Genomic DNA, 13,350 nt, shown 5'->3' on the forward strand with positions numbered 1-13,350 from the left:
TCTCAACCTGTGGGTCGTGACCCCCTTTGGGGGGTTGTATGACCCTTTCACAGGGGTTGCCTAAGATATAACAGTAGCAAAATTACAGTTATGAAGTAGCAACAAAAATAATTTTATGGTTGGGAGTCACCATAATGAGGAACTGTGGTGGCCTTAGGGTCGTGGCATTAGCAAGGTTGAGAACTGCTGCTCAAGATGAATGATGAAAACACTAAATAAAAACATTAAAGTCAAAACCTAGCCCTGGCTGGTATGGCTCAGCTGCCTGAGCATCGTCCTGTGCACTGAAAGGTTGCCAGTTCAATTTCCAGTCACAGCACATGCCCAGGTTGCAGGTTCAATCCCTGCTTGGGGAGCATACAGGAGGCAACTGGTCAATGTTTCTCACATTGATGTCTCTCTCTTTCTCGCTCTCTAAAAACAATAAAAACATATTATTTTTAAATTTCAAAATAAAGTAAAAATCTAACATTTTGATATATCATTGATATATAACATTATATTAATTTCAGGCATACAGCATGATCAATATTTGTATGTGCTTTTAGAAATCCTGATTACTTTGTGATTTTCCACATGTAATAACAAATCTACAAAAAATTGCTTAGAATTTAGGATGTGATCACTACTCAATAATCCCTGTAGTAGAGGGAGAACTGGTATTCCATATATGATGCAGCTGCCAATATAGCGGTTCTCCAGGACAACCCCCTGGAGTAACGCCAGAACTACAAGTACATTTCTCCTGTGTTTATTCCTCATCTTACGTTTCTCTGTCATGCTTCATAGCTCATCCCACTTCAAATGTATATATCAATGAAAACTCACCCTTCTTACCTACCCAGTAAGGCTCATCAACATAAAACGTCACATTCAGTCGAGGTAAACCCTGATTCCAGGAATACTGAAACGTAGAAGTCTGCAATAAGGTCTCGTGAAGAGCAAGAAAGGGGGAATTACATTACACGCACACACACAGAAATGCACACACACACAGTTTCTTTCTTAAAATCTTATTAAACCATCCATGTCAATCAAATCCCACACCACCTCCCCACTTGTCAGTAACAGAATCCCTTGTTCCTGCCTCTCTAGTCTCCTCGCTGCCTGGCTCCGATCTGCCTCCTATTTCCATCTTCTACACGCTTCCTTCAGCCAGATCTTTTCTTTCACAGGTAAAGGCAACTCCAGGTTCTTTTGTTTTTTGTTTTTTTCGTTTTAATCTAGATCTGCTTAACCCTCCTCCCCTCCACCCATTAGTAGTCAATAAACACAAGGAGGATACTCGAACCAGACACTACAAAAAGAGTGTTCCTGAGCCGACTATAGTGGGGGAAGGGTGTGGATTCTTAGAGTTTAGTATTATTCTCTGAGTCTTTCATGAAAGTAATACCTTTTCAATCAATAGTGTTTCTGGTGCCAATCAAAAAAAAATCTATAAGATGTTACCAGAAGCTCATTATTAGGATAAGAAAGATTTCCTGAGAAATCAAATTAGCGTTCATTCACCTGGCCTCTGGCTTTACAAAGCCTAAGGCAGGGTAGCTGGCTACCCATATAGAAGAGCATTTGAACTATTCCATTTGCCTCCAAAATATCAATTCATATACATGTATGGCACATAAACTAGGAATTACATTATGACATAAATGCAGACATATTCATAGAAATACGTGCTTACACTTACAAGTGTCATACAGTCCTTGTTCAAATTAGATACTGTTGATGATAATAACAGTCTACAGATAAAAATATTCTATATTTTTTTCACACTTTAGGCCCTAAAGTACAGATAAAATATGCACCCACTTCCCCAGAAACATGAAAGAGGGACAAATGAGGAGCTTCACCTTAAGGCATTAATACAGTTTAAATCCTTCCAGGGTCAGGACATATTGCGCTGGGAAGGGGAGCTCAGCTTGAAAGAAAATGTAGACATTTCCTCCTTTAAAAAAAAAATAATAAAATCTGGCAAGGTTCTGAAATGTCTCACCAACACACAAAGAAAGAGAAAAACACGGCCTCTCTTCTACCAACCAAAAACTTAGTTTTAAAAAACGTTTAGTAGTACAGCAAATAAAAGAAAATGAAACTCAGTCATTAGGATGAACTTTTTTTTTTTTTCTTAGTTCAGGAGTAACATTGAAGAAATAGTGACTTAAACAGCTTCGAAAGAATTGGATTCCTTTTGTTGAAGTTTTTAAGTGAAATTTTAAAAAGCGCAGTTGCCCCGTGTTGGTGATGCACGGAGACAAGCTGTTTTACAACCTGCTGCAGAGAGCTGTGCAGGACACTGTGGCTTGGGACAGAACACCAGACTCCTGTCCTGCCTGCACGGCTGAAAAGTATAACTAATTTCCTAAACTAATTGAAAGGGAAGATGTCATTCTTGACAAATAACACATAACCAAAACTTATTAATAATCTAAACATGTAAATTGAGGAACATTAAGTACCCCTTTTTGAAAAATAGTGCCCACCAATCCAAGTCAACCAGCTTCATAAAAACAGAAAAACAAAACACAACAACCAAATGTGATCTATTTCCCCAAAGTGTGAAAACTAGCCTGGTCTCTCGGGGCTTCTTATCCATACGTTATGGGTTCCGTGTACTGTGAAATCAACCTGCAAGACAACTTCCATACGGTCGCTTTTTAAATCTTTCTGAGTTATTTATGCCATGTGATTACTTATTTCAAGTAAATCAAGACCCAATTTTCCATTACTTTATCTTCTCTGTGGCCATTGGCTTTATTACCAAAAGAAGCAAAGTGATATTTCGGCATGAAAAAAAATAGTAACTTAGCAAAGCGACACTTGTCGTAGCAGGAGCATGCAAAACTTTCGCGCTGCCGGAAACGACCATTTCTTGGAAGCACTTTTATTTCCAAATAACCAGAAGAAACACAAAGGGCATGAAAGGTGCAAAAAGTATCCTGGACTACGTTGTCTTGTGTGTTGGAATCCTGTTTGTGACAGAAAACTGACGGTGGAACCCAGGGGCCTCAGACCTGACTCATGTGCTTTGTAAATTGCTTTTCGCTCCTGCAGAAAACGATACTTGTGAAAATACTCTGGTATGTGCTCTGACGAATCCTGTTTCAGAAAATGAGCTTTTACCTACCAAAGCTGAAGGAAGTCACGTTTGATTTCCAAAACAAAAAAAGCATTTTTCAGAGCATGTTTAGATTCCCGAAGGATCCCTTTCACACGCCAACTGCCTCTAAAATGGACACTAAGGACAAAGACACGCGGAGCTGAACATACGGTGCTCGACTCTCACCTCCAAGTCCATTCACATCCTCCAGAGACGTCAGAAATAATACCACTGCAGTTGTTTTTTAAATACCGAATAGTTCGAAACCCTGACAATAATGATATGCTTTATTTTTTTAAATATCTATTTGTTCATTCTATTCTCCTTGACCCAAAGCGACTGTAGGACATGTCACTTAAGTATGAGTCACAAATTCGTCCTGAGACCTGTTTTCATTCAGAGGAAAATACTCCCTGACTGTTTAGTGTTTGCCCACTACGCCAGTTACATAAGCATTCCTGCACAGCTTTTGAATGGATGACTAAAATAGCCATCTAATAAATGTGATTTGAAAATCTAGTTTGCAGGACAATGTTGAGGAAACGTTCCATATCGTGCATTTTACCAAGTTTCGTTGAATAAGGCTAGAATTCTCCTTAGGTTTTTGGAAGCAAATGAAACCTACCTGAGACTTTTGTGGCCCTTGTCTGAAATAGTTACTATGAATTACCTACACATCCTTTATTTCCTAAGGAAGCATTTGGGAAGAATGCTATAAGCCTCAGGTGACAGACTTACCCAGGTGAGGATTCTAGTCCATGCAATGGAACCTTAATGAGCACTATCTGGCACAAACACCGAATTATAAAATAGTCCTTTAGTTCACAGTTGGTGCTAGTAACTACTGTAAGTCACGCGAGTTTTGAAAGACACACTAGAACTACTGCAACAATAGGGACCCCTTGGAATGCACAGCTTTACCCCATCAGGGTAACAGAGGCTTATGTGCAACTTGTTCAAGAAATAGTCTCTGCATTCAGATATGTGGCCCTGCCTTTGTCTTTGAATATGTGACATGCTTCTATGAATAAACCTCTAATGAAAAGTATGATACTTTGTAATTTTGTAGATGATGTTGATGTTATTGTAGTTTTAGTTTTCATTAAAACATTGGAAAATGGGGGGAAAAAAGAAAAGAAATAGTCTCTGAACTTCCAGCAAATTTTCATTGGCAGAGGAATTAAATTAGGTTATGACCGATGGGTTTGTCACACAAATTGTTGCAGAGCTTCTGCTTAAACTGTTTCTTCTCATGTTCTCTATGAATTAGCATATTCCATTTTCTGAAGACAGGCAGCTCATCTCCTGATCATATATAGGATTCCTCTGAATCCAATGTGTGTATCCTCAGAATCGAAACCACCAGTCAGTTCAAGCCAAGAGTCAACAGGCTCATTAACTGAGACAAAATCATCTGAATCTTATAGTACAAGTTTCCATTTTGCACTTGTAATAAATGTCTCACATTTTCCATTTCTGAAAGCCCCTGCTTTCACTGAGAACATAGGCAATTCACACATATTTAGCCTTCTACACCTCACCCGACAGTTACATACGGCAGTCAGACTTCATTCTAAAATCCAAGAGAAGGAGAAGCTGGGACTTATTTTCTGGAGAGTGTCCACACATTACAACAATGCAAACAAGGAAGTCAACTTCCATACCAGCGATGACCAAAACATTTCTGACTCCAGAAATTGACCCCATCAATGCAACAAGTAGGAGGCATAGGGAAGTATTATGAGTTTTGCTGAATTAGGAATAAATACAAAGTATTTCTCTATTCTTTGGGCCCAAAATTTAAGAAGTAATGGTGGGAGATTTACATCACCTGGGGGCCACATTCAGCTCTTTTGGAGACACAATTCAGAGAATGTCACAGCCACCTCAAGTGGCACCTACATGCAGCTCAGGAGATGGAGGGAAGGGGAGGGAAGAGTCGCTCTTATGTGAGAACGACGCTCATGCAGGGAGACAGACTCTGTCCTTTTACCTTGTTACCACTTCCTGGTAGTATTGGGGACTTAAGAAAAAATAAGTACCCAGAATCAGGCTTGGTAATCAAATCTTAAAAACTAGACAGAATAAAGTGCTTCTGTGACTCCTGTCCACCACCGTGTAGTTCGGTCTCCATGGAGGATGATAAGAATTTCTCTCATCGAAATGGACAAAACCCTGCCCCGTGTAGTGGTGTTCTCATTACACTCCAGGTGCTTACCCGTCATCACCAGTAAGGCGCGGCCCCAGGTTGGTACAATTTACTGTCCTCATTACAATGTTGATCGCAAGGAATGATGCGTGTCATCCAATTTATTTTCCTTGTCACAACTGCTTTGCCAAGAATCAATCTAATTGAAATTTAAGAGGCTCCTATGTGTCTGTACAATCCAATGATGGTCTGTACAGCTTTGATCTTCGCAGAGTTTACTTCATTTGATTCTATATCTATTCCTACAGAAGCAGCATGCTGCTTTGGCTGATCAAATATTAATCTTCCACAACCTCCCTAGTCACTCTAGCTCAGGAGACAGTAATCTTGTGGGGAAGGTGAGCAGGATGAATACAAACTGGATCCATATTTATTCTAAACCCAATAGCATGACATCATTGTAGCAGAAATATCTAGGACATTACCTCATATCAGTAATCTGCTGGGATGTTAAAATAGATTTTTTTTAAATCTGAGATGTATTTTTCATTTACATGTTGAATCCTCAATTATATATTCATCAAGCAAAGTTTTTTTAAGGCCCAAATTCAAACCAATCTAGTATGCAAGTGTTTTAAATAAAATCACTTTAATCTATTTTGTTTTTCAAGAAGAAAATCACAGTGAAGGAGGTTCCAAAATTATTACTAAATGAGATAACAGATTTGACTTGTAGAAAATAATCTGACCTGACTCTAGGACCCCAAAGCAATCAAACTACAAACACGTCACACACACATGCACATGTACACACACACACATACGATATGGTCAAAATCAAGTTAAAATGACTATCAGGCACCTAATTTATAACATAAAAAAGCAGGCACCACAAAAGAGCTGAGAAGTCACCAATTCTCATCTATGTTAAGGCTCAGACAGTGGGAGGCCAAGAGAGTAGAGGATACAATGAGAAGAGGTGGGAAAGTGTGGGCTCAGTGTTTAATAATCGTGCGTGGAAGACTGGGGTCTTCAGCACTGAGCAGCAGAGAACAGTGTTTCTGCCGCTGTCTGCTGTTCATTCAGTGGGGGCTGCCAACCAGGTCGTTACTCCCCAGTGCGCCTGGTCCTCAAGACACCTCCACTGGAAATGACAGATCTTTTTTCCCTAAGAAAAGAGGTGCCGTTAGTCAATGTTTATAAGATTTGGTAAACTTCAAATACAGAAAATTTTCCAACGCAATCCCTCAGAAACCAATGCAAATCCGATGGCTGTGAAACCAGGGGCAGGGTATACACCCTGCACCCTACGTGCCATCTGGTTTCATCCTGGACGTTCTGCCCAGAGGCTTTCAAAACAGAAATTGAAGTTGAATCCAAACTAAGTACTGAAGCCAAGAAACTCCCAGCCCCCACGAGACGAACATGAAAACATGAGAAAGGGAAGGAGACGGAGAAAGTGCTAACAGACCCGGGCACCCGTCAGGGCAGCCGTCCGGAACACCCGTCCTCGGCCATGCCCAGTCCTCGGCGTGACTGCTCGTAGGGTCATAGACAGATGGGTGGTCCATTCAGACAGCAGGAGGTATTTTCTCCCAAAGAAGCACTGTAATAACATTTCTAGAGCATTCCTTGCTATCTTTCACACATTAACAGGAAACCTAACACAGATTACCACTTCACACTGGGCATTAGCCAAAACTGAGGAGTCCCATAAAATTTGCCCATAAAGAATGAACAAGGTATTTTCCAACACTACTGATTCCAAATCAAATAACAGCAAAGCATGAGAGCCCACGTTGGTGCGTTCTCACACAAGCCAAATGTAGTAGAAATTTAATTTTTTTTATTTATTTGGCTTTTTTTAAATCATGGGGCATATTGTCATGAATAATATACATTATTTTCTTGTTGAAATACAACACATATAAAATTAAGAGGTACTTTTATATACCAGATTTATACAAACACAGGAAAAAGGGGAAAAATAGAATAATTTCAGGTAATTGCCTGCCAAAATATATCATTCTCAAAATATCCAAATAATATCAAAGTGTTTTTTTAAAAATACCCAGATAATTGCCACTATCTCCTTAGCTGTAATATAAATGTGTAAGGGTAAACTTACTCATATAATAAGAATATGCATACTCAGAGTTCTTGTTGAGAGACTCTGAGTTTTCTAGCCATCTGCACCAAGTAAAATCCACAAATCCAAAATAAAAAGTTTATTTCTATAAACCTCTGTACGTACTTGTAGCCACGGAGTCCAGAATTCACATGTGCAAATTAAACAATAAATGCCAAAGAAAAATGGGAAGAGAAAAAAGACTTGGACTCTTTATTTTAAAAATCAGTAATCCTAATATACTAATAAATAAAAAGTAATCCTATTATTTTCTTGTTAGAAATCATGTAGACAGTGAAGGTGTGTGTAACAAATCTGAGCAAATTGTTGGAGGAAGTAAATACTTACATTCAAACTGAGCTCCACACTATGATCTATTGTGTGCTGGGCAAGTGACTCTACTTCTCTGAATCTTTATTTCATGCCCAAGTCTGGACTAACTATAGTACCCCACTCCTAGCCTTGTTGAGATGATTAAATGAGAAAAGGCAAGTGAATAGCTTAGCACCGTGCCTGCTACATTGTTTGTGCTCAACAAATATCTGTTACCATTATCCATAGTTCACTGTAGCCATTTGGAGGAGTGGAAAAACTGTCACTGTTCCTACATCATTAGGTTGAGCGGATATTGCTATAGAATCATTATACATCATCTGGGTTGAATTTTAAACGAATTCGCTGGAGAAACACACCTACTTGCAAACATTATAGTTAATAGCAAGAGCAACCAACTATGAAAAAGAGTATGTGGAATTACTCGTTGCCTCCCACATCCTTGCAAACATGCGTACAACTGTGCTTGGTGTTGGGGTGTTGTGAAAAGATTAATATACGCTGATTTCCAAAAACCAATATAAAACAGTTGTCAATTCAAAGTATGAAATATCCATAGTGAGATAGTAGCACGTTTCTAATAGCCTGTGCATTTGCCTGGGTATTTTTTAGTGTTAATACAAAAGTTTAGCCAAATTGTACACATTTCAGTACCTCCACCCACGCCCTATTTTCTGCAAGAACACTCACCTACTAGACTCCATCTTAGTAACACTTTCTCTGGGAAACTTCCCCTGACCACTGTCCACAAGGATCTCCCCCCTCCTTCTGCCCTGGGCCCACTTCAGATATTATTTCCTGTCACTTCTTCTTCCATACATTCTCTCGCATTTCCCTTCCTTCTTCCCTGGCACTACCATTCCCAAAGCCATGCCGCATTACCCACCAAACTTTGTTCAGCTGCTTCTTAAGCGTGTCACCCGGTGGCAGGTCTTTCCAGCACAATGTAGCCAAATAAATGTAAGAAAGGGCTTTCATCAGGTAACCCTCTCATCTGGAAATGTTCAGTGGCTCCCTATTGCTCGGGTGAATGTAATGGCCGAACTTTGATAGTGAAAAGGGATGTTATTGATGGGCCTGTTGGCAACCCTGACATTGATTTACTGCATTTATCCAGGGGTCCAGCTTTGTCATTGGCCACATATGACTTTGCCCTCTGTGGGCCAGTTTCATTGGTGGTGAGGTGAGTGGATAGTTGACTAAATGCTCTCTTAGGACCTTCCCAATCTAACATTCTGTAGCTTAAAGCACCCAGGTGTTGAATCTGTTTCTTGCTGGCCAATAAAAGGTACACCTGTCACTGGAGCCCAAACCAATCTTCAGAGAGTTTTCACCTTCCCAAGGAACTTGCTCTCCCTTGGCTTACAGTGGTGACCAGAAGACCCTACCAAGAGGCACATGTTACCAGTGAGGTTCAATGTTACTTGATCACCATCTGTTCAGACTTCCTCACAAGTTAGGGCACAATATACCTATCATTTTTCCTCCCATTTTCTTAATTTATCAATCTCACTAATTAAAGAACCAACAAAGATGAGAGGGTTTCACCTTCTTATCCCCATCTGGCCATTACTTGTTCTGGTGGCAATCAATAGTGGTAAAATGCCCTCCAAGGTCGTCTCCTTCACCCCTTGAAGGAGAAAGGGGAAAATGAAATGGGGAGGGGGAGATAAGGAGGAAGGGGGGCCCTTTTGAACTCCTACAGCCACTTGGCAAGATGGGCACCCAAACTGGGTTACACAGAGAGCAAAAAAGATCCTTATCAGGTCTCAGGCCAGGTTTTCGGTGTGTGTTGAAAGTGGGAGACATAAGAAAGTAAACTTGGAGATGAAGAGAAAGCAGCAACACGGATCTCTGGAGGATGTATCCGCTTATTAATTATCCTGATGAGTTCTCTGCCTATCTCCTAATGAAGGTGTGGCCATTCGGGCTGAGCCAACCAAGGGCACCTCCTAAGTCTCACTTATACACAACAGACCTGCACAAGAACTAGAATGCACCTGTCTCCGCTCATCTTGTTTCCGCGTCCCCCAGACCTTTCCTGTCTCTCCCCCTGTCCGGCATTCTTTCTACCTCCCTTCCTTTAAACCCCTTTCTCCCACTTCTTACCCAACTGGCTGTCATATGTCATTTACGCCCTCTGGAACGAGCACTGTGAGTTCTGTTTTCATCGTCCGCACATTTATATTTTGTGAAAGAGAGTGAAGCAGGAACCCTGGCCATAGACATTCTGGAGAAGGCTCTTGCTATTCAAGTGAATCGAAGCGTTAAGAGGAAACTGAGGAAATGAAAGAGTCTAACCCTGAGTCTTTCGTTTCAGCCTACAAGGAGAAAATGAAGGAGTTGTCCATGCTCTCGCTGATTTGCTCCTGCTTTTACCCGGAACCTCGCAACATCAACATCTACACCTACGATGGTGAGTTGACACCGGAAATGCTCCGGCCAGCTAGATCACTCGGGAAAGCTGGGATCCATCTGTTTCTCTCTCACAGCTCCTGATATCATTAAATCAGTATCCGGCGGGTCTCACTATTGACTTATTATGTCTAGCTATTAGGCCTTATTGATTGTCTATTGCTCAAAACAGTTTGGATTTGGTGCTAATAACAGGATTATATATAGATGGGAACTGGAGAACTTTATTATTTCTCTCATCGTTCCGCCTGAAAATGCCTCTGGCCATGGTGATTTTCGCACCCAAAAATATCTAAATCTGTGCTACTTGGTTTTCATGGGAAGCTCATATTTATTCAAAAGGAAAATAAACTTTAGATTAAAATCAATCCAGGCTGTATTTTCCTAAGTATGCCTGCCATTACTCCACTCCCTGTGGACATTGTTGAGTTCCCCAACACTGTAAGTATTTATTCCCTTAAAATATATCCATAACTATCCAAAGAATGAGGTCTTGTATTTTCAAAACAAGGTGGAGCAAATGCTCCCACGCAGCATTTCGCTCCTACTTGACAGAATAGCAATGCTATTTTCAATTGCCAGAACTCAAATCATCAAAATAAGACCTTGCTTCTTGCCCTGTGTGCTTAGCATTCTCAAATATTCACTTGTCAGACATGGAAGTGAAGCAGATCAACAAGCGTGCCTCCGGCCAGGCTTTTGAGCTGATCTTAAAGCCACCATCGCCCATCTCAGAAGCCCCACGAACTTTAGCTTCTCCAAAGAAGAAAGACCTATCCCTGGAGGAGATCCAGAAGAAACTGGAGGCCGCTGAGGAAAGAAGAAAGGTAACTTTTCCCTAAGTTTTATTTTTTATTCATTTTTAGTTATAGTTGACATACATTAGAAGTTTCAGGTGTATAACATAGTGAGTAGACATTTATATACCTCTCTATCTTTCTCACGAACACATGCACACCTAGCGGACATTGCAGGGGACAATGACACCTGAATATGTGAGGGTCTTCAAGAGATCTAGAGTCGGCCAACTTCAAGTAAAGACTCCTGGGTAAAGCCAGAGGCCTCAGACACAAGAGCTTCAGTGCCCTGGTGCCCCTCCCCCATCCTGGATCCTTTATTAAAAGTCACTGTCGCCAAGATAAGCACCCGGAGCCTGCCCTGTCCTCCTCGAGGTTTTGCTCCCTACCAGTGAAGTTGCTCCTTCCATGATCTGACCCTCTCTGGGACCTAGGCGATCTTCCCATGCTCACTCCTCAGCCTTGATGGCATTTTTCTCTCTTTTTACATTGGTCCCTGTTTGTATTAGAGACCATGTCTTTTGCCAGATTTTAATTCCCCACAATCAGATAGCTAAGTAAGCCAAGGGTATTAAAAATGGAAGGCACTCCAAAGTCCCAAGGACGTTACACACAGTTATGTCTGAATACGTCTGTCTATACCAATGATGTGATGATGCGAGTCCATCCCATCAAGATATCTTTAGTCAACTCAAATGGAATTGTTGTAAGTAATAAAATGCCTACACTGTATTTTGTACTGACTTCATCATCACATATTTTTAGGATTATTTCGTCACTAAGAATATGCTCCATGTCCAATCTTATGATTTGAATGGAAACTGCATATATAATAATGTTTCATTGTATTAAGAGGTTGTCTAAAGCCCACCCAGCAAACACTTCTATGGGATAGTTATAAAGAGAATGAAGGTAGTCCTTCTCCTAAAGGCTAAACTCTCTAACAAGGAGTGCAGAACAAACCCAAGAGTGTATGCGTATGCATATATCTATACGTACATACATATATGCTCACAGATATATACATACCTATGTAGTATCAAATAACAAGGCTCAAAGATTAGAAGTTCTCAGGTTAAACTTTCTGAATGAGAAAGTGTTTTCTGTTTTAACCTTCGTGGTTGAAAACCTCTTCCCATGTCATGTAACACACTGGTTGTGGCTCCAGCATTCACGAAGTGAGGTTCTCGGCGTGTCTGACGAGGGCCTCTTTATTTCTATACATCCACGTGTATTGTGTTTGCCCAATTACTGTCATCCTGGGTAAGAAGTTTAAGAGGAGGAAACTAGCTACTGACCCAAAAATATGTAGAGAAAATTGCTTTAAAAATATCTGTTAGCTTCTTCGGTTGTCATGCACAGCTTTCCCCTCATAGCAGAGCTGAGTCGACTTGATCAGCGACAGTCCATCGGGGCTGAGCTGCCAGCCGGTGGGAATAAGGAGCTGTAACAGCAGAGGGCGGAGGCCCTCAGGCAGCTCAAGTCCTCGCCCAAGCACTGGACCTTAGAGGTCCCCAGTATCGGACCCGGGTTCACATACACTGATGCTGCGACTTGATTGGAATCCAAACTCAGTGACTGAGCTCAAATGAAAACTTAGAGATGAAAATTCAACCTCATGGTTCAGGAAGTTGCTGGCATTTCTAGTTTAGGTATTTAGTTTGAAGGAAATTATAAAAGGAAAAAGGAGAACAACACAAAGATGATCAAAATTAAACGGGAGTTTTCATAAAACTCCTTGAGTTAACTACTTACTGATTCTGGTAAAATTCCTACCCCTACCTAACAACAAGAACATAGCCACAATTATACGTTTATAAAACTGAATTGAACTAGAAGTCAGCCATGTGGCTGATAGACAGCTACACCTGTCAGCATCCAGCATTATGACTCTCAGGAAAAGCGTTTTTTGAAACCCTTTAAAATCAGCATCCCTTCGCATTTTTAATATGACATTTTGTTAAAATTTTCAAAGCAGAAATCATTACATAGATTATGTCTTGGCAGCATGACTTTAATTAGAAGAAAATACAACTAATTAACAGTAAGTATCAACCTAAAAAAATCATTAATTGATTTTATTCTGTTGGGCTGTACTGACTTAATTAGTGCTCATTTAAAGAACTGTTAATTCTCTTTAAAAGCCTTCGGCCAGTGCATATAGCTCAGTAATTATCTAAGTGAGGACATATGTATAACCAAAACCCAGCTCAACCAGCTGAAACAAGAACCGAGTATGTAACTAAAAAGTCCAGGAGGGGCTGTAGCTTCAAACATAGCTGGATTCAGGAGATCAAGCAACATTGTCAGAAAACTTCCTTTTTATCTGCTTCTAATTGGTTTCAGTAGTAAGAGTGTTTAGTTTCAAAGACCCATCCCAAATTATTTTCCTCACAAATTAGCAACTCCAGCAGAAAGAGAGATCCTCTTT

General features: G+C 40.4%; 1 protein-coding gene across 1 annotated transcript in view; it reads left to right on the top strand.

The window, feature by feature from the left end:
- The window catches only part of STMN2 (stathmin 2), a 37,347-nt gene that overhangs the window by 9,962 nt on the left and 14,035 nt on the right, over positions 1-13,350 (top strand). The window contains exons 2-3 of the mRNA XM_036264051.1: positions 10,028-10,123; positions 10,777-10,949. Of these exons, the coding sequence (XP_036119944.1) occupies positions 10,028-10,123; positions 10,777-10,949 (269 nt within the window). The remainder of the gene's footprint in view (positions 1-10,027; positions 10,124-10,776; positions 10,950-13,350) is intronic.

The sequence above is a fragment of the Molossus molossus genome, unplaced genomic scaffold (assembly GCF_014108415.1).
Source record: "Molossus molossus isolate mMolMol1 unplaced genomic scaffold, mMolMol1.p scaffold_m16_p_16, whole genome shotgun sequence".
Classification (NCBI taxonomy): Eukaryota; Metazoa; Chordata; class Mammalia; order Chiroptera; family Molossidae; genus Molossus; species Molossus molossus.